This window comes from Trachurus japonicus, chromosome 10 (genome assembly GCF_045865225.1).
Source record: "Trachurus japonicus isolate A0001 chromosome 10, Traja_1.0".
NCBI lineage: Eukaryota > Metazoa > Chordata > Actinopteri > Carangiformes > Carangidae > Trachurus > Trachurus japonicus.
Window position 1 is genome coordinate 36,926,899 of NC_140916.1, and position 25,422 is coordinate 36,952,320.

General features: G+C 42.4%; 1 protein-coding gene across 1 annotated transcript; it reads left to right on the forward strand.

Annotated features, from left to right (window-relative positions):
• Positions 1-7,326: 7,326 nt before the first annotated feature.
• Positions 7,327-24,445, forward strand: rnf103 (ring finger protein 103). The gene is made up of 8 exons (XM_085788660.1): positions 7,327-7,421; positions 9,420-9,648; positions 11,026-11,174; positions 13,961-14,076; positions 15,074-15,496; positions 18,144-18,276; positions 20,688-20,774; positions 23,855-24,445. Exons 2-8 carry the CDS (start codon positions 9,423-9,425, stop codon positions 24,443-24,445), a joined length of 1,725 nt encoding a protein of 574 aa, XP_085644786.1. The 5' UTR covers positions 7,327-7,421; positions 9,420-9,422.
• Positions 24,446-25,422: the final 977 nt, after the last annotated feature.

A 25,422-nucleotide genomic window follows, 5' to 3' on the forward strand; every position in this document is an offset into this window, starting at 1 on the left:
CCATTGTTCACTATAATATAATTTTTTCCAGCCCCTCAAAGTGCAGGAAAAACACAGTGTTTATTTGGACCTAACCAACTCACGTATCCCTCCGCCCAGGGTTAGCGCCCGCCGATCAGCAGTTGGTTAGGTCCAAATAAAAACTGTATTTTTCCTGAACTTTGAAGGGCTGGAAAAAATTATATTATAGCGAACAATGGAACTGTGTATTTTTTTTCAGGTAAAACCTCTTTTAGGCCGTGAAAATAGGCCGTTTCTTTGGGTCTGTTCACAACACTGTATGTTGTAAATCTCTGGGCAGGGCTATTATGGGCTGGCGTTGCTAACGGGAGGAGTGCAGAGAGTCTTCTACTGCAATTAAAGTACTTAGGGGCTATTTGTAGATCACACAACCCCACTTTTAAAAAAAATGCTACTATCCCTTTAAACCAGGAGAGAATGAACTCTGGCTCTGTTGATGCTGGATGTGACTCATCTGAATAAAACACAGCTGTTAGTAAAGCTGTGAGAGGAGAAAGCAGCAGAGTCTGTACGGCTTCAGACAGGCCCAACCTCACAGGGAGAATTCCTCTCTGACTGAACTCGTGTGTGTGTGAGACACCTTGAAGCTAAACTCTGATCAGCTCCAGCCGACTGATGAGCTGCTGTGGGCGTATGTGTGGGGTAAGCAGCAGAAAAACCTGTTTTAGTCACTTTAAACATGCCAACAGCAGCTGAAATGTTTGGTGAAAGGGATAGTTCACCCGAAATTGAAATTTTAACTCATTATCTCCTCCCCCTCATGTGGACTAAGGGCTGGGAGAAGTTTCAGAGTCCTCCGTGGCTTCTCTGAGTTACAGGGGGTCTCGGCGTAGCAGTGCATGTCCATATAACGGTTGCAAATTAATGGATACCAACTGTCTTCGTAACAAAAAGACACACCAAAAAACATCCAGATACCTCCATGCTGCTCGTCTGTAATGTCCGTCTTGTATTGAAGTCCCGAAATGCGAAATTGTCCCGAAAAAAATTAAATAAGTCTATATTTCAAGCTTGTTTTGTACCGGTTCGTCCAATTTCGTCCAATTTGGATGAACTGGGAAGAGGAGCTTCGAGAAGCTTCCGCTACAAAACAAGCTTGAAATATAGACTTATTTAATTCTTTTCGAGACAATTTCGCATTTCGGGGCTTCAATACAAGACGGACATTACATACGAGCAGCATGGAGGTATTTGGATGTTTTTTTGGTGTGTCTTTTTGTTACGAAGACAGTTGGTATCCATTTGCAACCGTTATATGGACATGCACTGCTACGCCGAGACCCCCTGTAACTCAGAGAAGGAACGGAGGACTCTGAAACTTCTCCCAGCCCTTAGTCTAGAAATGTCAATTTTGGGTGAACTATCCCCTTTAATTTGAGATATTTCTGCTGGCAGCTCTTTACTGTGGTGCACACAAGTCAACTACACTGAGGTGGACTTCTATAGTTCAGTGTGTCAGAGTAAAGGGCTGTTGGTTTAAATATTAAAAATGCTTTTTCTTCTGCTGACCTCGTCCACAGCAGCAGAGCTCCAGCTGCTTCTAACCTGAATCTACAGATGAGCAGCTCCCAGAAGACACACAACACCCTCATTTCTAAAACCACATGTGTGTGTGTACAAAGTCATCAGATTACCACAACAGTGACAGCACGGTCCAGTCCACTGCCATGAATCCACACACACACATTATTAAAACCTACTGATGCTCTGTTCTGCAGTACTTTAATGCTGCTTGCTGCTGTTAATCAGTTGACCTAAGTAATGAAGATGTAATGAAGGCTTAAAGGGATAGTAGCATTTTTTTTAAAGTGGGGTTGTGTGATCTACAAATAGCCCCCAAGTACTTTAATTGCAGTAGAAGACTCTCTGCACTCCTCCCGTTAGCAACGCCAGCCCATAATAGCCCTGCCCAGAGATTTACAACATACAGTGTTGTGAACAGACCCAAAGAAACGGCCTATTTTCACGGCCTAAAAGAGGTTTTACCTGAAAAAAAAAATACACAGTTCCATTGTTCGCTATAATATAATTTTTTCCAGCCCTTCAAAGTGCAGGAAAAACACAGTTTTTATTTGGACCTAACCAACTGCTGATCGGCGGGCGCTAACCCTGGGCGGAGGGATACGTGAGTTGGTTAGGTCCAAATAAAAACTGTGTTTTTCCTGAACTTTGAAGGGCTGGAAAAAATTATATTATAGTGAACAATGGAACTGTGTATTTTTGTCCAGGTAAAACCTCTTTTAGGCCGTGAAAATAGGCCGTTTCTTTGGGTCTGTCCACAACACTGTATGTTGTAAATCTCTGGGCAGGGCTATTATGGGCTGGCGTTGCTAACGGGAGGAGTGCAGAGAGTCTTCTACTGCAATTAAAGTACTTAGGGGCTATTTGTAGATCATACAACCCCACTTTAAAAAAAATGCTACTATCCCTTTAAGGGTAAAAGTACAGCCAGTAGATGGACCAGAGAAGAACTTAGATGTAACATTACATCACATGTTTGGACACATCCTGATCATTTGCTATAATGACAGTTGTTTGGTGTTTTGCTGTTTGTTTGACACTGGCCTCTAGTTTAGTTTGGCTCATGTTTCTGTGTAAGAAGTGCTGTCATGTTTAGTTTAGTTTAGTTTAGTTTAGTTTAGTTTAGTTTTCTTTGAGCCTCACTCGTCCTCCTGATAACCGTGCCATGTTGTTGTTCCATTTCCATGATGTTGTTGCTGTTGTGTGCCACTGACTGACACATCCCACCTCCTTTAGTCCTTTAACCCCCACAACACCTGGCAACACGGAGGTGAACTCCCAGCAGCTCCTTTTTCTTTTTCTTTTTATACCTCTCTACATTTGTACAATTTTGTATGTCAGAAATTCCTGCTGATTGAAAAGTTGTTGTTCTTAGGACCTAAAAGTTTGTGTTTTTTAATCAGTATCGGAAATCCACATCTGTTAAATGATCCTTATTGCTTCACAATTAAAAGACAGAATCTCCACATATACAGTAGTGTTATCCACCGTGAGTGTTTCCTGATGATGTGTATTGTGTGTGAGAGTGTGTATTGAAGCCTCATGTATCTGATTCCTCTGGTTTTAATAACAGTACTCACTGGTTTATATCTGCTTGGATAAAATAAAATGTTGATCTGTTAAAACATCAGTGGCATGTTCCTTTATCACCACGCACACACACACACACACACCTTCTCCTGCATTAGGATGGGATAGTTCAACATTCTGGCAAACTGGCCCATTGCCATACTCCCTATAGTCATAGCAGTAGGTTCGTTACCTTCATTTGTCGGTGCAAGCTGTTTTTAGAACGGCGGAGCAGAGCCGTGAGCTGCTCAGAGCTACGCTACGGAGGCTCATTATGGGATTTCTTGTTTTCCCCTCATCAAACTCATCAAATACACAATCCAACAACTCCACAACGCTCTGGTGGACAAGTTGTGAGCTGCACATTCACCACGCTATGAGATAATAACACAACGTTACCACACAGAGTTGTTTTAGAGGGAAATTCATGCAAAACAGCTGATGCGCGTTGCCTTCAGGGACAGTTTTTCATCAACAGTCTCTGCATTTCCCTCTAAAACAACAATGAGACATTTGGACAAGAAATAAGACAAATATTCTTGGAAAGATGTAGAGTTTTTACAGTGTACTATGAGTATTAGTCGGGGTCTTACGCAGAATAAATCAGTCATACAAAGATTAGACTACTGGGGTTTTTTATGGGCCCCACTGGACGCTGGGCCCCTAGAGTTATCATCACCTTTCTCCCCTAGACAACGGCCCTGTCTGCTGGTCATCTGACACCGACTCTCAGTCTGATCCTCCCACTCATGTTCTCTCCTGCTGATGACAATCTGTGTTTTCACCTTGACATTAAACACACCAACAGACTAGACAGCCTGGTGCTCAGACTCTTCATGTTGTGTTTGTTTCCATATGAATGAAACTGCCTTGTAATCAGGATAGTGATGTGCAGATCAATACTGAAATATCGATACTTCCCATACCAGGTCTGTGTGCTCTAGAATTGATACTCAAATGAAAATATCGAGACTTTTGATACTTCAGTCATTTGTGGTGATGCATATCATTAACAGGAACACAGTGGAAAGTAACTCAACTGTTCAGATCTTGTCTAAATGACACACGGTTGGTAGGAACTACTTTTTCTTCCGCCTGGGTAAGTGCGTAACGCGTAAGCTGCTCACAAAGTCAGTCTGTGTAGAGTCGATGGCGGAGCGGAAAGGAGTCAGGTGTGGAGCTATTTCAGTGCCACAAACAGTGAAGACGAAGTCTGTAATATCTGCGGGAAAATTATAAATAATATTATAAATGAATGAATTAAAAAAAATTATATGTTTGTTTATCATTTTCTTATTTAATTTATGGTTTTATTATTTTACTTATGTTCTTTTTTTAGTGTTTGAAACACTATTTTCCGCTGTATTCTAAACGAGGCCACTAGAGTTTAAAATAAATACGTTACTCTGAAGTCTTGCATCCTTAGGAAGCTATGACTTGAAATACACTACTTTTTTTATTAGATTTACCAGGCACATTAGGTGCATTTGCACAAAATATCGGTATCGCCGATACCAGCCTGAATTTTACTCAGTATCGGATCGGAAAGGAAATCTGTGGTATCGAACATCACTAAATCAGGATGTATTTGCAGAGCATGGAACAGCCCTTCCAAAGACAAATGATCCTAATGATGAATAAAGATAATTCATATGATGATGATGTTGGACCTGTCCGGACCACATCATGCCGGTGTGTTGCTGTGGCAACGACCACCTCACCAAATGACTTTTGAAAACAGGGTGGCTGCTGTCTTACAGGACCAGGCTCCTGTGGGACCAGGTCCTGTTACTCATAGAAGAATGAACCAGTCACTTGATTAGCATGAGGTCAGTCGTATCAAACAACAGCCGGGGTCTGTAGTTCTTGGGCATCATTCACAGTGTGTGTTGGCATTTGTTCAGATGCTTTTAATTGTATTATATATGTTTAAAGCAGAAGTAAGCAGAATATTTGTGTTACTGTAGGCTAATATAAGTCTTAAATAGTTGTATCTTCCGACAGCAATCACTTCTATAGAGTGTTTGGTCTGAAACACGGGTCTGTCAGTCACTCTGCTCTGCTCTGAGCCCAGGAGAAAACTTTCCTTGTATCCTACAACCTTTATCCAATGAGGAGAGAGAACGGCATAAAGGGGCAGTCCTCTCTGTGTGTGCAGCCAAGGGATGCGCCTGAATGTGGTGACGTAGGGACGAGGGCGGGGACTGCTAACTCCATCTGCTGACAAGAAGTTAGACAAAACCACCGGATCGCTTACTTCTGCTTTAATGTTTCCAATTTTTAATATTTTTGGTTTTATTTTAATGATTAAAAACTGTATGTTTTTATGCTGTTTTTTTTGTTTTGCTTTGTTTTTCCCCCCGTTTCCAGTTCTTACTGTTGGTTCTGTCTTTATGTGAAGCACATTGAGTTGCCCCTTGAAATGCGCTTTATAAATAAAGATGCCTAGTTTGTGACATCATCAACTACTTTTTTTTTTTTTTTATCAATCAAGGTGTTATGAGGTGGATGATCTGAGCTGTTCAGAATGACCTCGAACTTCTTCAGTGTGCATCTCTCCACCACCTGCCCCAGCGGGTCCAACCCTGACAGGGTGGAGGGGGAGCTGGACTTTTTTATATATATATATATTCAACTCCACCACCTTTCATAATGGAAAACACATTATCAAAATTAAATATGAAGAACACATCTGTCATCACTGACACAGCTTTGTCATATTTTTTAGCTGAAAAGCTGAGTTACTGTTATTGATCCCAAATTCACACCACATTGAGTAGTTATTTTAGTTATTTGAGGTATATTTAATGTTAATTTGAGGGATTATATAATGAGACACACTCGGGTCATATTAACCAGCAACTAACTGCAGTCAGGATCAGATCTGGGGTCAGTCAGTGAAACCAGTCTGGAGGCTGTGAGTAACAGTAAGAGCAGAGTAATAATAGCAAAATATTTTTCCTAACATAACTGCATTACACTTCCATAACAATCAGATTTAGCTACCACTTTGCTTTAGATTAGATTAGATTAGATTATACTTTATTTCATCCCCGAGGGGAAATTCGTTCGTGACAGCAGCATTTAACAAAGGAAATAAAACAGGACAAATAATAAAATACACAATTCATAAAAATACTTTAAGAAGAAGAGGACAAAAGAAGAAAATGCTACGGTGCTCTCTACCTGCTGGGAAAAGTAACAGATTAAAAAAGTGCTTGCTGATAGACAACTATCGATAAAAAACAATTTAAAGTGCACGGGAGATTTCCAAAAATTAGTGCGACAGACATTACAAATTAAATAGAACTGTTAAAAAGTCTAACTGACATGGGGATAAAAGACCTGCGAAAACGCTCTGTTTTGCACTGAGGGTGTCTCAGCCTGTTGCTACGGGAGCTTTTCAGGCCGCTCCCCGTCCCATGCAGAGGGTGAGAGGGGTTGCCCATGATGGCAGTCAGTTTGTGCAGCATTCTCCTCGCACCCACCTGCTCAACAGGCTCAAGGGGGCTGGACAGGACAGAACTTGAATGAGGCAACCACACCACCACCATAACAACAACAACAATTCAAACAATAACAATTATTATTCATATCATTAGTAGTATTATAGTTATTATTATTATTATTATTAATAATAATAATGATAGTATTATTATTATTCTAACAATCCTAATCGTATTTTTTTCTAAATCAATAAATTATGGGACAGAGTTTTACTTTGAAGCTTGTTTACAAGTGGTGAGGTGGAGCCGGAAGTGACGTCACTCAGCGCCTCTGTGTGCAGCAGCTGATCGCAGCAGGTCACAACATCACCGTCTGTGTTGTTGAGCGGCGGTGAAGAGGAGCGGGGGGGCCTCACCTGGACCCGGACCTCACCTGGAGGACCTCACCTGGACGCCACGGCACGCGCTACCTGGCTGCCATCGGCGGGAAACCGCGGCGGCGCGTGCAGCAGCTGCCTGTCAGTGGAGCTGGGGCGGCGCGCGGCGGCCTGTGTTGCTGTGGCCTAACGTCTAGTTAGCTACCTGCGATGCTAGGCTAAGCTAAGCTAACGTTAACGTTAAGCTAAGCGAGCTAAGCTAAGCTAGGCTAGGCTAGCTGTCACCGTCAGCAGGACCAGGTAGACGGTCAGTCAGGGAGCGTCCGTCCACTCCGCAGCGCAGCCCGGACGGACATGACGGTCTGACGGACCCGGACTCGGACCCGGACTCGAACCCGGACCCGGACAGAGCCCACATAGAGACTGACAGCCTCCCTAGACCCGGTTCTAGGTCCAGGTCCAGCTCCGTCCACGTCGGTCCGGCTCGGTCCAGCTTCTTTGGCCGACCTGTCCCCGGTTAAAGCTGTTCCCTGACAATGTCCCCGACTTGAACAAACCAACTACACTGTAAGAGACAATATTTGTATTATATTCCTACTGTTTTAGGCTGCACTGTTGTTACCTCTTTTCCACCAAACTGGTTCCAGTTCTAGTTCGGTGCTTAACTGGTTCAACTCTCTGGTGCCTCCAAAGAAACACTTTGCTTTTCCATTTATTTATTTATTTATTTTGCCTGCTACAGTTATAAACGGACCTGAAAATTAAAACCCGGTCCGACCTGCGGGTGTTGAACACCGGACCCGACGTGGAAGCATCTAGACGAGGCTTTTAATTAACGATAACTCTAAACCCGGCTGAATAAAAAGAAGGAAAAAGCAGCCGTCTTCTACGTTTTGACGGCGGCGATATGTTTTGATCTGAGCCGTTAGCTGCTGTTAGCCACCGCCTGTAGCTCAGCTAGTTAGCTTCAACTGTGTTTACATCGATACACAAACTTAATACGTAAGTTAGCGATAACATGTCTGTATAAATCTTAGCGCTGGTCTTGTTGCTAAGGTAACCCCGCTGGTCTTGTTGCTAGGTAACCCCGCTGCCTGCCAGCCCCTGGAAGAACCGGTTCTTTTAGCTCTGGCCCAGAAAGGAGTTGGTGCTGGTCTGGAATCAGTTCTAAGAACCAATAACCGGTGTTTAGGCGGTGGAAAAGGGGTTTATAGAGACTGACAGCCTCCCCTAGACCCGGTTCTAGGTCCAGGTCCGGCTCGGTCCAGCTTCTTTGGCCGACCTGTCCCCGGTTAAAGCTGTCCCCCGAAAATGTCCCCGATTTGAACAAACTAACTAACTACACTGTAAGAGACAATATTTGTATTATATTCCTACTGTATTAGGCAGCACTGTGTCATTTTATTTTGTAACATTTTTGGTTAGTTTAGTTTAGTTTAGTTTAGTTTTATTATGGATCCCCATTAGTCCTCAACTTGGTAAGGAGGACTATTCTTCCTGGGGTCCAGACACTCATATATGTGACAATCAAAAACATAATACAATAACTTACAGAAAGCCGGTGCATATTCTCATTTGTCCAGGTCATAGTATTTCAAAGGAGGTTAAATCGAAAGCAAGTGGACTTAGTTATTTGTCTAGGAAGAAGACGTTTCACCCTCTCATCCAAGAGGCTTCATCAGTTCAAGATGATGAAGCCTCTTTGGATGAGAGGGTGAAACAAACGTCTTCCTAGACAAATAACTAAGTCCAGTTGCTTTCGATTTAACCTCCTTTGAAATAACTTACAGAATTAGATAAATGACAAACAACAAAATAAAACAAAATAATAAGAATAAAAAATATTTTACAAATACAAACCAACTTTGACTTTTCAAAACCTTAAAAAAAATGTAAGTTCTTACTAATAATGGCCTCTTTTATTTTCTTTTTGAATCTCCATTTATTTTCAATGTTGGTCATACAGTATATGGTGGGAGCCTATTCCAATATGTCACTTAGTGGTTAGTGGTTTGCCGCGGGATTTTTTTAATGAACAAAATTTGTTGACAAAAAATTGTTGGCCCTGTTCAAAGGCGTCTAGACATATGACTGTTCTCATAATAGTTGGAGGAAATGAAATTATTTTTACATTTTTTATTTTATTGCAGTTTTTTAACATTTTTATGACGGATATTAGCGGTCCCTCACTAAAACATTGTACAAAAAAGGTTAAAAAACACTGATATGATAGAATAAACAGCTCCTGCAGCCTGAACAGAGGTGGCTATTCTCTAATTATAATTATAATACAGTAGCATTTGATGATGTTGTTTATTGCTGATGCTGTTGAACTGGTAGCCAGAAGTGAGTGACTGAGAGGTTGGAAGGGTTAAGGGTAACTTCTTATTGGCTACTCATTTGCTTTGTCAAAAAACATTAACATGTAATTGCCCCTGTCCCCGATTTTCCTTTAGGAAATCTGGTCACCTTGAGCTGCTGGAAGAAGATGTGGCTGAAACTGTTCTTCCTGCTGCTGTACCTGGTGGTGCTGTTCGTGCTGGCCCGGCTCTTCGAGGCGGTGGTCTGGTACGAGACCGGCGTGTTCGCCACGCAGCTGGTGGACCCGGTCACCCTGAGCTACAAGAGGCTCAAGACCATCCTGGAGTGTCGGGGTCTGGGCTACTCCGGCCTGGCCGAGAAGAAGGACGTGAGCGAGCTGGTGGAGAAGTCGGGTAAGTTAAAGGACAGGGCCACAGCCGTTAGGTGGGGGGCCACATGATCAGAAAGGTACCGGGGTTCATCAAGTCATTTAAACATCCTGAGGTCTGCACGTGCAGCTATGAGCTTTATATGTAATGTGAAGTCAATATTCAGCTTCTTTTATCTCACATTTGAGACATTTGGTGAAAATAGAACGGCAGAATGACAACATTTGTGCTCAAAAAACAATCTGACAAAATGTCATTTTAGCAGACAGCTGGTCAAAAAAGTAAATAATATTTAATGCACATCTGATGTTGGACATGTCTTTTATTTTGAAAAATAACTTATTTTGAAAGGCACACGTCACGTGAACACATGCAGTTGTAATGCTCCTCCTCACTTTCTTATTATTTGCTCTGAATGCAAAGATATCAGTTTCTTATTAATGTGGCCTGAATGCAGTGAGTCTGGTTTTGTTTTGTGGGTCTTTATTTTGTGCAGTTTGATATTTATTCACTTTAGTGAACATGCTCTGAATGCAGAGATGCATTAGAAGTCAAATATATCGTTTTGTTGGTCTCCATTTTGTGCAGTTTGATATTATTTTATTCACTTCCGTACATGCAGTTGTCATGGTAACTCCTCAGTTTCATTCATGTGCTCTGAAATGCACTTTGCTCAATAAAGAGAAAAATGAGTTTTTAAAGGCTTAAAAAAAAAAAAAATCTTGGTTTGAATCCTATAAAAGTGGGTCGCGACTTAATGACCATGACCAAAGCAGAATATGATGAACATATCTCATCAAAACATGAATTTATTTTTTGTTCTCTCAGGACTCAGGACTCTGAACTACAGCATAGTTGATCTAATTTATTTAGCTTTCATTTATTTTAATTTATTAGTTTTATAAACTGAATATATATGTAGTAGCCTATATATAAACGGGGGAAAAAAACAAAACAAAACAAAAAACAGCATAAAAACATACAGTAACCTATTTTTCTTTTTTTGGTTGCTGTTGTAGCACTTTGAGATTTTTTGGTAAATATAAAGTGTGTTACAAATAAAATGTATTATTATAAAATGTATTATTAGTAGTAGTTTTCAGTCAGATGTGGATGTTTCCTTATGTTTATATCCATTTTTTAAATTATATATCTTTAATAGTATGTACTTATTTATACTTTCCTGCAAAGGTATTAATAAAGTATCTTTAACTTATATTCCATATTTATGATCACATTCTTATACGTATATGCTTTGAAGTTGTTGTGTGTTGTGTGCTGCTAAATGCTACAGTATACCCTCGTCCCAGATGAGGTGTCTGCATTGCACTTTTGTTAGGAAATATAAGTGGACATGGGGACTGTGCTTAAGATAATAACCCCCCCCCCCCCTCTTCACAGGCGAGCTGACACAGGGGGAGCTGTACTCGGCCATCAAGAAGGAGAGGGAGCAGACCGAGGCCGGAGACTCCAGCACCACACACTTCAGTGGAGAGATGCACTTCTACGAGTTAGTGGAGGACACTAAGGACGGGATCTGGCTGGTTCAGGTAAAAGCACAAAGAGTGAGAGGGAATGTGTATGTATGGGGGGAGTGGATTTCTACACTCACCAAGTCAGTGTAGAAAAATACAGAGTGATGATGTGTCCATTTTTCTACACTCACCTCGTTGATGATGAGTCACAACTGGAGCAGCGACGTCTCCTGCTCTCATGTGTCTCTGATCTGGACTGTTTATTTATTTTTATTTGTTTAAAGGTTTAAGGATCGGGGACATTGCACATTAATAAAAACATTTAAACAAATGTAAACATGCCAGAATTAGCCAAAAGGCTATTTTGCATCTGTTGTCCCTGGACTGGTGTTAAAAGTCACCCTAAAAAAAATAATAAAAAATTTTTGGATTATCAACATACAAATAATACATTCAATGATTAAAAAGCTGAATAGTGGACAAAAGACAGAGAGCTCAGTGGAGGTCCATGCATACACACACAAACTAACATAAAACTGAACTCAAACAGCAGCCGCTACAGACAAAACAGAAGCAACATTAAACAGCAACACCAACAGAAAAAAAAAAAAAAGTACACAAGACACAATCACATTATACACATTGGACACATTAGAAGCCATGCACAAAAGGCAACAATACTAGACAATGAATACACTGACAGACAACATGACAAGAAATTTAATGTTCACAGCCTTGACCACTAATTAGCCACTTTTTTAAAAAGTTGCACTCCGAGTAGATGTTGATACCATTTTTATAAACTCATTCAATGCTGGAGGCGCACATCCATGTATGATTTTGTACATAAGACAAGAGTGTGAATATTTAATCAGGTTTTCCCAATTTAACAGCTTGTATTTCAGTAAAATATGACAATGATGATAGTTATTGGATTTCCTGTCCAGCACTTTAAGGGTTTTTTTGTATAGTGAAAGTAATGGTTTGAGAGCAGTGTTGCTCGCTTGAGACCAAGTAGTCAAACAATATGTTATATGGGACAAGATCACTGAGTGCATGTACATCCATCCATCCATCAGTCTCTGGAGTCAGTTTTTTCGGCTTCTGAAACCTTTCTGACAAAATGAGATATAGACTGAGATAAACTGCTACATTTTAACATTTATCTGCACACAAATACTGTAGGAGCCTATAAATTAACTCCATTATAAAGTGAACTTAAACCCTTTTTTTAAAACCTGGACTCTCTGTATGTAAAAAAAAAAAAGGCGAACAAATGCACACTGTGATGGGGTAACATAACATCCTGTTACAGTCAGGGTGGTTGTGTACTTCCATCATATCCAACAGAGTGGTACCTCTGCTCTCTACATGGAAAAGCCCGTCTCAGTTTCAGGAATTCCTCCACTCAGACTTTAATTTTTATTCTGTTTTTATTCTGTCTTTGTTTTATTATCTTATTGTGCTTTTATGGCGATATGGATCCCCTTGGGTCTGAAATAAAGAAATGAATGAATGAATGATGTATTTACATGCAGGAGCTCCTCTGGTTGGCTGCAGTCCCACAGCTTTAGAAACAGCTTTGTAACTCTCTCCTCCAGACTGGTGTCAGTGATTTAGTTTTTTCATCTGTTCTTACATTTCTTCAGGTCGCAGCATGATGTGTTGGTTTGTCAGATCTCTCAGCCTCCTTCACTTTGTCCGACAGGTTCTATTATATTGAAGTGAGTTCTTGATTCAACAAGGATAGCGAAATTGAACTCAGCTTTCCAAAAAATAGGTTTATTTCAAGATTTAACAAGGTACATTTGGATAGCTTTTTTTCCCCTTAATAAATGAAATCATCATTTAAAAAACTGCATTTTATATTTACTTGGGTTACCTTTTTATATTTGATGATCTTAAACATTTAAGTGTGACAAATATGCAAAAGAAAAGTCAGGAAAGAGGCAAATACTTGTTCACAGCAGAGGGACACACTAGTTGGGTTTCCATCCAAGTCGTATCGAATTTAAAAGTGGATTTTGTGAAAATGCGCAAAAAGCAAAGCGAATTTATGACCGTTTCCATTCATTATTGTTTTGCGATTATTGGGAGAGGAGGAGTGGTGCACCGTGAGATTACGTCATAAGAGAGCGTGAATGTATCCAACAGTTGACACTCAGCTGACACTCAACATCATGGACAATTTACCGTAGGCTACTTTCTGGACTATAGACGCACCTGTATAAGCCGCACCAGCTAAATTTTAAAAGAAAATACATAGATAGGCTATAAGCCGCACTTGAATAGCCTATAAGATGCAGGTTTTCATGTTGTAACATGAGATATTTACACTGAAAGACAGTAGGAACTGTGACAGTCCGCTCGCTTTTCTGCTGTTTTGGTTACGCTCCTCTCAGCCATGTGCATCTGTTTACATACGAAGCCGGTGAAAAATCAATAAATGTAGCGGTGGATAACGTTACGGCGTGTGTTTGTGTAGTCTTAACCGTCATAAACAAAAGATTATGGGTTACGGAGCGCGTTTGTGTTGCGGTGCAGAGAGGAGAGCTGGGACACCGGGGCGTCGCTGGGTGAAGTCCAGCAGCTTCACCCACAAACTCTGCCTCAATTAGCATAACCTGTTTCCATCACAAAAACTCGCATTTCCTTTAATCGATACGCTGACAAATCCACTCCCCCTCCAAGCGTATAAACTTTTATGCGCATTTACTGCCTTTATTCGAATTTCTGGCGTTTCCATTCAAGTATTTATTCGCAATTTTTGAAAATGCGAATAAAAAAAGGTGGATGGAAACGCAACTACTGATCCTGTGTGACCTGACTGACCCTGTGTGTGTGTGTGTGTGTGCCTGCAGGTCATCGCCCAGGACCGCGAGGCCCTGCTCAGTCAGTCCAACTGGGGGAAGATGGTACAGAAGGTGTCTCAGTTTGGGATCAGAACTGGAACCTTCAACTGCTCTAATGACTACAGGTGAGCAGCAGCAGGACGCCGCGGCTGCACTGTGATCGTGGACTTAGACCTGATTTTGGTTTATTGGGACACGGTTTGGTCCAACGTTTTGCTGACTTGGCATAATCCAAAAATCCAGATCCACCTGAATTATGCTCATAGAATCTATCTGAGCCCAAGAAGAAGACTGCACTAGATGGGTCTGGTGGCTGCTTCACGCTGCACCTGCTGCTTGTTTTTGGAACAGGGCTTCCTCTCACTAATCAGATAGATTAAGTATCTTAGCAAGAATATTTGTCTTATTTCTAGTCAAAATGTCATTTCTAGTCAAAACAAATCTCATTATACTTAAAATAAGACACATCATATTAAAAGTAGCTTGTTTTTAGACACTTTTTACTTCTTTCAGATTTTTTCTACTTATTCCAAGTGAAAATCTCACTTGGAATAAGTAGAAAAAATCTGATAGTGGAGCAAGTTTTTCTTCCTTATTACAAGCACAAAAAACTTACTTTCACTGGCAGATTTTTCTATTTATTGTGAATTTAAGTGAAAATGATCTAAAAACATGTTCATTTTTAGGTAATGAGTCTTATTTTAAGTGGAAAGAGATTAGTTTTGACTAGAAATGAGACATTTGGACAAGAAATAAGACAAATATTCTTGGAAAGATGTTGAGTTTTTACAGTGTACTATGAGTATTAGTCAGGGTCTTACGCAGAATAAATCAGTCATACAAAGATTAGACTACTGGGGTTTTTTATGGGCCCCACTGGGCGCTGGGCCCCTAGAGTTATCATCACCTTTCTCCCCTATACAACGGCCCTGGGCAGCCCGGAGCCCCCACATTTGGTGCCTACACCGGTGGCTAACGCTACCAGTTAGCCGCTCGTTAGAATGCTACTAAAACCGACTTCCGTTGTGGTGAGACGCAATGGATCATGGGGAAAATAAAGTGGTGGATAACAAGTGTGTGACGCTGACGTGGCCCCTCTCCGCTCTCTCTCTCTCTCACCAGGTCGTGCATCAAGCGCGGCTGGCAGCGCTCCACGCTCGTCATGTCTGTCCCTCAGACGTCGGCGTCCAAGGGCAAAGTCATGCTGAAGGAATACGACGGCCGGCGCGTCGAGACGGAGCACATCTTCCGCTGGATGACGTCTCACGTGGCCCATCGGATCAAGACGCTGCGTCGGTCGGAGCAGCTGGCGGAGGAGTGGCGGTCCGACCCGGCCCACCCGGTCAAGATGTTCCTGTTCGCCCGCCTGTCGCAGCCGCCCGCCTTCTTCTCCTCGCTGTCCGTCAAGTTCACCGGCCGGATCGAGTTCATCTTCGTGGACGTGCGTCACTGGGACAACCACAGCAGCCTGATGGAGATCGGCGTGACGCAGACCCCCGCCTACATCCTCAAGATGCCTGAGGGCATATATCGCTACGGCAACAGGTGATGATTAAATATCACTTTTTGAAGGCTCTTTAACATATGTGACCTGATCCATCAAAATGAGTCGGATGTCGCAACGTTCTATTTTTAGATAATCAGCTGATAACATGGAAAACCCATAGAAAATCAAAAAAAATGTTTTACCCTAATTTCAAAGCAATGACATTCAAAAACAATCTCCCAAAGTTTCACAGTCCAGATAATTGAGAAAAGGCACGTAAATGATGATTAAAGTTGACTTGCAACTGAAACCCTCTGAAAATGAGTGTTGCTTCGGTGCAAAACATGAAATATCTTCTGAACCGTTCATGACAGAGACGAGCTGTAAACTGCATCTGAATCGCGGGATTCTCCGGTTTCCGACGGTCATTGAATGGTGCCTCTATGACGAGAAGGGACGGGTACAGAAACAGATGCTAAACCGAGTAGCATCGACGCTAACAGAGCGTAGCATCGATGCTAACAGAGCGTAGCATCGATGCTAAACCGAACGTACACGCTTGCACATGTTTTACAAAATGTCAACAAAACATGACAACTTCTGAACTGTTCATGATAGAGACGAGCTGTAAAAAGCATCTGAATTGTGAGATTCTCTGCTTTCCGAGGGTCATTGAATGGTGTCTCTATGACAACAAGGGACCGTATAGGGTGTGTGTAATCACGTGGTACAGGAACAGATGCCAGAGTCACTGGCAAAAACTTTAACTGCAATTTTCTCATTTTGATGGATCGGGTCACATATGTGACCCGATCCATCAAAATGAGTCACAGTGACCTAAATTTCAAAGTTGAGATTTTGGTATCAATGGAAAGATTAGAAAATAAGCTTTAAAATGATTCCCTAGTCAAAGTCATACATTTGATGGTTTTTGAGATGTGGCCATTTGAATTAGGATCTTTCACTCTCTTATTCTGTTCTAAAAACTGAGAAAATTGCAGTTAAATTTTTTTGCCAGTGACTCTGGCAACTGTTCCTGTACCACGTGATTACACGCACCCTATACGGCCCCTTGTTGTCACAGATTCATCATTCAATGACCCTCGGAAAGCAGGGAATCTCACAATTCAGATGCAGTTTACAGCTCGTCTCTATCATGAACGGTTCAGGAGATATTTCATGTTTTGCACCGAAGCAGCGCTCATTTTCAGAGGGTTTAAGTTGCAAGTCAACTTTAATCATCATTTACGTGCCTTTTCTCCATTATCTGGGCTGTGAAACTTTGGGAGATTGGTTTTGAATGTCATTGCTTTGAAATTAGGGTAAAAAAAATTTAGGGATTTTCTATGGGTTTTCCACATTATCAGCTGATTACGACGTTGCGACATCCGACTCATTTTGATAGAACGGGTCACATATTTAGGTGTTTGTTCTGCCTTCTGGCCCCAAAATGTGAGAATTGACAAAAGAATCTGTACATTTTAGGTTGAAATCCACGTGGTTTTACGAGCTGTTCCCTCGGTTGTCTGGCAATGATGTCATAGGTTTTTGAATTAGCATAATCCCACCCCTACCTGGGACCAGTAGAAGGGGCGGGGCTAGCAGTGGTTCATTTGCATTTAAAGGGACAGGCACTGAAAGCAGCCGTTGTGAACAGGGCTGTTTAGAGAGGATGAAAAGAGCTGTGATGTTTGATCCTTGGGGGATTTTGACCAAAGCATGTCACAGACATGTCTTTAAAGGACAATTCCAGGCGAATTCAACTGGGGGCTGTATTTTCCTATCATTTTAGGTCTAAAAGAATGAATCTGAAGGTTTTCAGTTTAATGTCTCCTGTTTTGCGGTAGTTGTGTCTGTCCCTGCATCGCCACGGCAGCAATGAATGGGAGTGGATGTAAGTTCTGCTGTTTAGGCTGTTTCCATCCCTCAAAGCCACAGACAGCGTCAGATGGAGACTCAAACATGCACCCAGAAGTTTATTTACTTCAACAAGCCGACATGTTTGTAAAACTAGATCTAATTCAAAGTCTCCCAGAGTCTCGCGAGACCCAGTTGCCGTGCTGGTGTGTTCAGGTGCAGTGGGAAAAGCTACCGTTTGTGTCATAAACACAGGAATATCAACTCTTTACTTGCTTCAAGTGTACATTTTTTCCACAGACAGCGTCAGGTGGCGACTCAAACATGCGCCGAGACGTTTTTTTTACTTGAAGCAAGTCAAGAGTTGATATTCCTGTGTTTATGACACAAACGGGAGCTTTTCCCACTGCACCTGAACACACCGCGCGGCAACTGGGTCTCGCGAGACTCTGGGTGACTTTGAATTAGATCTAGTTTTACAAACATGTCGGCTTGCTGAAGTAAATAAACTTCTGGCTGCATGTTTGAGTCTCCATCTGACGCTGTCTGTGGCTTTGAGGGCTGGAAACAGCCTAAACAGCAGAACTTACATCCACTCCCATTCATCGCTGCCGTGGCGATGCGGGGACAGACACAACTACCGCAAAACAGGAGCAATTAAACTGAAAATCTTCAGATTCCTTCTTTTAGACCTAAAATGATAGGAACATACAGCCCCGAGTTGAATTCGCCTGGAATTGTCCTTTAAGACACCTGGGAACTATTTTAATTGGTGGAAAAAGGGGAAGAACATGTCTCCTTTAATCATGAACATGATAGATACAACACTGATCTCCGTCTCTCCTGCAGTACGGGGGAGTTCCTGTCTCTGGCTGCCATGGACACTTTCCTGCGTTCGGTCCAGCCGGAGGTGAACGACCTGTTCGTCCTCAGTCTGGTCCTCATCAACCTGCTGGCCTGGATGGACCTCTTCATCACACAGGTCACACCTCCTCTTCCTCCGTCCCACTCAGCTGCAGTAGAGCCCAGTCGGCTGAGATGATGATTGTCTTATTCATCTGTGGGCTTCTAAAATACAAAAGAGAAGCACATGACCAACATACAAACAGTAACCATGTCTCCATCCACACGTTTTTATTCGCATTAAGGGGATGGTTCACCCAAAATTTCACTCATTATCTACTTATCTCCTCCCCCTCATGTGGACTAAGGGCTGGGAGAAGTTTCAGAGTCCTCCGTGGCTTCTCTGAGTTACAGGGGGTCTCGGCGTAGCAGTGCATGTCCATATAACGGTTGCAAATGGATACCAACTGTCTTCGTAACAAAAAGACACACCAAAAAACATCCAAATACCTCCATGCTGCTCGTATGTAATGTCCCTCTTGTATTGAAGCCCCGAAATGCGAAATTATCCCGAAAAAAATTAAATAAGTCTATATTTCAAGCTTGTTTGTAGCGGAAGCTTCTCGAAGCTCCTCTTCCTTAATTCACAAGCTTCCATTTGAGTCCAAGATAGCCTTTCTATCTCCAAAGCCCCACTTGCTGTGGCCAACAGTCTTCTCTATCTCTCTGTTCACTTTGGGGAGACCAGAAATAGAATGGTTTCTGATCAGGTCAGTTAACATGGAGTTTTTCACAATAGGTGTTGCATTGTTTGGAGACAGCCTGTAGCTTTCCAGTAGCTAGTAGAAAGGCTATCTTGGACTCAAATGGAAGCTTATGAATTAAGGAAGTTTTCTATATACATGTTAGGCATAGATATTCTCCATAAAGTGCTGAAAAATAATAATTTTCATGAGAATTTGGCAGGCGAACAGTACTTTTTTTTTGTCTTTTTTGGGATGTTGAGGGTGATATCTTAAAATTGAGTTGCAACAAACCCCAGAATCTTTTTTTCATGCCTCCCCCTATGTGTCAAGATACTCTCTGCCAAATGTTATAGTTGTATGACTATTTATGCCATTGTAGTACCTAAATATTTGCATTTACATAATTTCGCCAGCCAAATTACCCACGAAGAGGGGTTTTGGCCCCTGTAGCTTTCCAGCAGCTAGTTGACCGGGTTGTCCACCCAGGTTTTAATCCTTGAAGTTCCTAGATATCATTTCTGGTGTCAAACCTTTTACAACGCTCCGTGTCTGTTTTTTTGCTTTGCCCCCTGGGTATAAATGGAAACACCTTACTGTAAATTGCAAGAAAACAATTAGGTACGGCAACACGATCGCAAAACAGCACATGACGTCATCATTACACACGGCTTTTTATTTAATTTAAAGGTCTGAGATGGAAACACACTTGAACCAGCATTGTTTGCATTCATATTTTTATCGATCTTGAGATAATTTGATGGACAAGTGGATGGAAACATGGTTAGTAGGACACTAAGCACATGGCTGTACAGTGTGGTGAACATCTCAGTGATCTGAACACACACACCTCCCTGTGCTAGATGTGTCAGCTGTGCCCACTGTGTGTGATGGGGATCTCTTATTATTATGATAAGTCCCACACCGACGAGAGCTAGTGCAACTATATAACATGATAACAGATGGTGTGTGTGTGTACGAGGCCGTGAGGCGCTGCAGGGAACACACACATCAGAGTAGAAACAGGCCCAACCTCCCACACAGTCAACATACATCTCCAGCTTAAAGGGATAGTAGCATTTTTTTTTAAAGTGGGGTTGTATGATCTACAAATAGCCCCTAAGTACTTTAATTGCAGTAGAAGACTCTCTGCACTCCTCCCGTTAGCAACGCCAGCCCATAATAGCCCTGCCCAGAGATTTACAACATACAGTGTTGTGAACAGACCCAAAGAAACGGCCTATTTTCACGGCCTAAAAGAGGTTTTACCTGAAAAAAAATACACAGTTCCATTGTTCGCTATAATATAATTTTTTCCAGCCCTTCAAAGTGCAGGAAAAACACAGTTTTTATTTGGACCTAACCAACTGCTGATCGGCGGGCGCTAACCCTGGGCGGAGGGATACGTGAGTTGGTTGGGTCCAAATAAAAACTGTGTTTTTCCTGCACTTTGAGGGGCTGGAAAAAATTATATTATAGTGAACAATGGAACTGTGTTTTTATTTTTCACGTAAAACCTCTTTGAGGCCGTGAAAATAGGCCGTTTCTTTGGGTCTGTTCACAACACTGTATGTTGTAAATCTCTGGGCAGGGCTATTATGGGCTGGCGTTGCTAACGGGAGGAGTGCAGAGAGTCTTCTACTGCAATTAAAGTACTTAGGGGCTATTTGTAGATCATACAACCCCACTTTAAAAAAAAATGCTACTATCCCTTTAAACAGCTTTACCAATGACATGTGGACACAAACACACTGTTAGTTGTGTGTTGGCTGTTGTGTTGATAACGTGTGTTTGCTGTCATGGACAGGGAGCAACAGTGAAACGATTTGTGGTTCTGATCCGAACACTGGGAACCTACAACTCCATCCTGCTGGTGTCCTGGCTTCCTGTTCTGGTACGAGATCACCTGCACCACACACTCCTCCAACAATGTAGTATCTTGCGTTGAATAAAACGCAATGTCCATAAAATCCATTGTGAAAGCAATATATTCAAAAGCTGAAGGAACTATGCAGGATTTGTAGCCTAACTATACCACATTTTTACCTCAATTACACAGCTTCGGAGTAGTTGTGATCTCTTGTTTATGAGGGATAAGAGTAAGACTACACAAATATGCACGTGGTAACATTGTATATACCGCATATGTGCGTATAAAACACTAAAACACACCGTGAACAGGCCTTAATGTAGTGGGAAAACCAGCCAATCTGGCAACACCACCGCCACCACAGTGTCACATTGCTATTGTAAACCCTGGCTGGATCAGGATTCAGAGTTGGATACAAAGATGAAATCTGACACATAGTTTCAGTGTCTGTGATTCCATATGGACTGTGGCAATATTTCTTTTTTTTTCTTTTTTTTAAAGGGACAACGAGGAGTTTTGGAAAAGCGAAGTGTTTTCTCACTACATTTATGAGCCTCCGCACCGTAAAATTCTTTGACCGACAAAAGACAGACTCATGTTTTCATTCATCAAGAATTAAAGTCAGAGGTTGGAAGACGATCACATACCGTCGTAGTTCCCACCATAAACGGAGATTCATACGGCGGCGTTATTCTCATGACTCGCCACGAAACCGAAAGTAAAGAAACGCTGGTCGGCTCGCCCAGCATTTCCACCACCACTAATAATAACAAAATAACCATAGAGACAAAACCATAGATTTATCTAAAATGGACCATTAACAAGTGTGGGTAACGTAGATTCATCCACATTAATATGAGACTTTTATAACCAAATAGAAACTCCTCGTTGTCCCTTTAAATCTCACAGCAACGTATTGAAAAAAAAGAACTATGAACTAGTTCATTTTTGGAACCGTGAACTTAGTTCAAAATTTTAAATTATGAACTATGAATTGAGTTACCGTAGATGACCATTTATTAGCCCGGGCGTTTAATATGCTAAATCGACTTGGAGCCCGGGCGTTTATAAGAACCAGGCGCGTATTTGCAACAGGCTACAATTTATTTTTGCAATGAGCAGCACCAGACCATCATGCAAAGAACAAGGAGGTCACCATAGGAACACTGGAACAAAACTACTTTTTCCCCCCGACGCATCTTTATTGACATCAGACAATAAATACAAAGACAGTTTGTCTGTGTTACCGCGACACAGGGAGCTGATCAGAGCAGTGTTATCGATCGCGGTAATTTCAACACTGTACTTTAGCGCATTTATCTATATCCCTATATCCCTCAGTCTAGCGCGCCTGTGTTTGTGTGTCTGTGTGTGTGTGCGCGCCTGCATGCGAGAGAGAGAGCGAGAGGAGGGGCTGACTGACAGAGGTGAGAGCCGGTGCTGTTAAAAAAAAAACTTTTGTTTTCTGTGCAAGACTATGGTAAACACTTAATCGCCCGGGCGTTTAATTGAACCGGCGTTTATTATGCCAAATGAGCTCGGACCCCGGCGGTTATTAGAGCACAGGCGCGTATTTGCACACGGGCGATTATTTGGTCATCTACGGTAGTTTGTTTTAAAATTTGTGGACTGAACTTTGAACTAGTTTATGAAGAAAATGAACTTTCCCAACACTGTTATATCTTTATCTACAACTCTACTGATTGATTTCTCGCCAGCTTCATTAAACAAATGCACATGACCAGGTGGAGGGTTACTGTAGCAACACAGAGGAAAAGTGACCAGACTTGCACATTTCCTCTTTAAAGGGACAACGAGGAGTTTCTCCAGCGGCAGAACAAAAAATTCCACGACAATAAAAAAGTCTCATATTAATGTGGATGAATCTCCGTTACCACTTGTTAATGGTCCATTTTAGATAAATCTATGGTTTTGTCTCTATGGTTATTTTGTTATTATTAGTGGTGGTGGAAATGCTGGGCGAGCCGACCAGCGTTTCTTTACTTTCGGTTTCGTGGCGAGTCATGAGAATAACGCCGCAGAATCTCCGTTTATGGTGGGAACTACGACGGTATGTGATCGTCTTCCAACCTCTGACTTTAATTCTTGATGAATGAAAACATGAGTCTGTCTTGCGCCGGTCAAAGAATTTCACGGTGCGGAGGCTCATAAATGTAGTGTGGAAACACTTCACTTTTCTAAAACTCCTCGTTGTCCCTTTAAATCACATGCGGTATTGTTTTTTTCTGCAGAATTGTAGTTTTTACCATTTTCCACTAGATGGAGCCATATTTGCCCTATGGAACAAATCCATGCTGTTTTCTTGGTGTCAGCTAGAGGTGCTGCTGCACTAACATAGAGCACTGCTGGAGAGTGTATTTAGGCAATATATCACAACAGGCCGTGGTATATGCTTATTATACCACGTCTAAGGGGCGTTGTTAGAGTGGTATAATGAGCATAGACCACAGACTGGAGTGATATATTGCTTTTATAAAACGGTTACCAATAATGACAATATGAAAGAGGGATACGCAATCAATTTCATGTAGTTTTATTCAACCAGAAATATATGATCCAATAAAATAGCCTCATTGTGAAAAACTAGTCCCACCTCTCCAGACGTTAGCTCCAAGTAGCTCTGCATCTGGTCTTTTCCTCTGTCACTGCTCAGTCCCCTCTACCGTTGTTAACCCTCTGGAGGTCAAAGTTCACCTTAAACATGTGAATTCAACTACTTTAGTCCGTTTTTTAACATCGTAAAAACATCAACTGTCTTTGGCTATGGACTGCAACAGTCCTTGACAACGGACTTCCATTCATACCAGTCATACGTGCCTGAGGCGGAGTGATAGCCTACGCTGTGATAAGGCTTTAGAATAGTAGCCAAAGCTTCGTCCCCTCTGCTTTAACAGAACTAAATAGATTGCGTCGTTAATGTGTGTTCCTGTTTAATGTGTATGGGTGGGTCATGTAATGTATGTATTTATGTATCTTGAGGTTGTGTGTTGCGTACGGGGGGTGAAAACAAGTTTCCTTGTAAAAGACAAATAAAGCTGAATCTGAATCTGATAATAACTGAGCCCCCCGCCCCCCCCCCGTAGGCTCTGCTGCAGCTGCCCTACCTGGACTCCCTGTACGGCTACAGCCTGAAGCTGCTCCGCTACGCCGACACCACCACCCTGGCCAGCATGGTGCGAGCCGACTGGACCTTCTACTCCTCCCACCCGGCCCTGTTCCTGTCCACCTACCTGGCCCACGGCCTGCTGGTCGACTACTTCGAGAAGAAGCGGCGCTGCGGTGCCCGCGGCCGCGAGGACAGCACCACCAACCTGGAGTGGCTGGCCAGCCTGTGGGACTGGTACACCTCCTACCTGCTGCACCCCATCGCCTCCTCGCTGCAGCACCTCCCCTCGGACCAGTCGGACTGGGACGAGGACCCCAACCTGCTGCTGGAGCGCTTGGCCTTCCCCGACCTGTGGCTGCGCCCGCTGGTCAACCTGGACTACATCAAGGCCCTGCCCACCTGGAGGTTCAGGTGCGCGGACGCAGACGGTGCAGGACAACGGCTGCTGCTGCCCGAGGACACGACGGAGCCACATTCACACCCAGCAGAGAGCGGGGAGCAGCAGCAGACCGCACTCACACCCCCGGAGGCCTGTGGTGCCGGGTGCGGTCAGGACAGAGTGGTGTGAGTCCTCGTTTGTAACTATCAATAGTTGGGTTTCCATCCACCTTTTCTTATGCGCATTTTGTGAAAATGCGCATAAATACTTGAATGGAAACGCCAGAAATTCGAATAAAGGCAGTAAATGCGCATAAAAGTTTATACGCTTTGGAGGGGGGGGATTTGTCAGCGTATCGAATAAAGGAAATGCGAGTTTTTGTGATGGAAACAGATGATGTGAATTGAGGCAGAGTTTGTGGGTGAAGCTGCTGGACTTCACCCAGCGACGCCCCGGTCTCCCAGCTCTCCTCTCTGCACCGCGACACAAACGCGCTCCGTAACCCATAATCTTTTGTTTATGACGGTTAAGACTACACAATCACACGCCGTAACATCGTTATGTAACTTATTGATTTTTCACCGGCTTCGTATGTAAACAGATGCACATGGAGGAGAGGAGCGTAACCAAAACAGCAGAAAAGCGAGCGGACTGTCACAGTTCTCTACTGTCTTTCTGTGTAAATATCTCATGTTACAACAGGAAAACCTGCAGCTTATAGTCAAGTGCAGCCTATATATGTATTTTCTTTTAAAATGTAGCTGGTGCGGCTTATACAGGTGCGTCTATAGTCCGGAAAGTACGTAAATTGTCCATGATGTTGAGTGTCAGCTGAGTGTCAACTGTTGGATACATTCACGCTCTCTTATGACGTAATCTCACGGCGCACTCCTCCTCTCCCAATAATCGCAAAACAATAACGAATGGAAATGGGCATAAATTCGCTTTGCTTTTTGCGCATTTTCACAAAATCCGCTTTTAAATTCGATACGACTTGGATGGAAACCCAGCTAATGTGGCTAAGGGATGGGGACTAGGGATGTCACGATTACAAATGTTCTTGGTACGGTTATTGTCAGAGAAATAATCACGGTATTAACGATTATCACGATTATTATGCATTAGGCTAATTCATTTCACAACACTATGAATGTGTAAAATCAAAT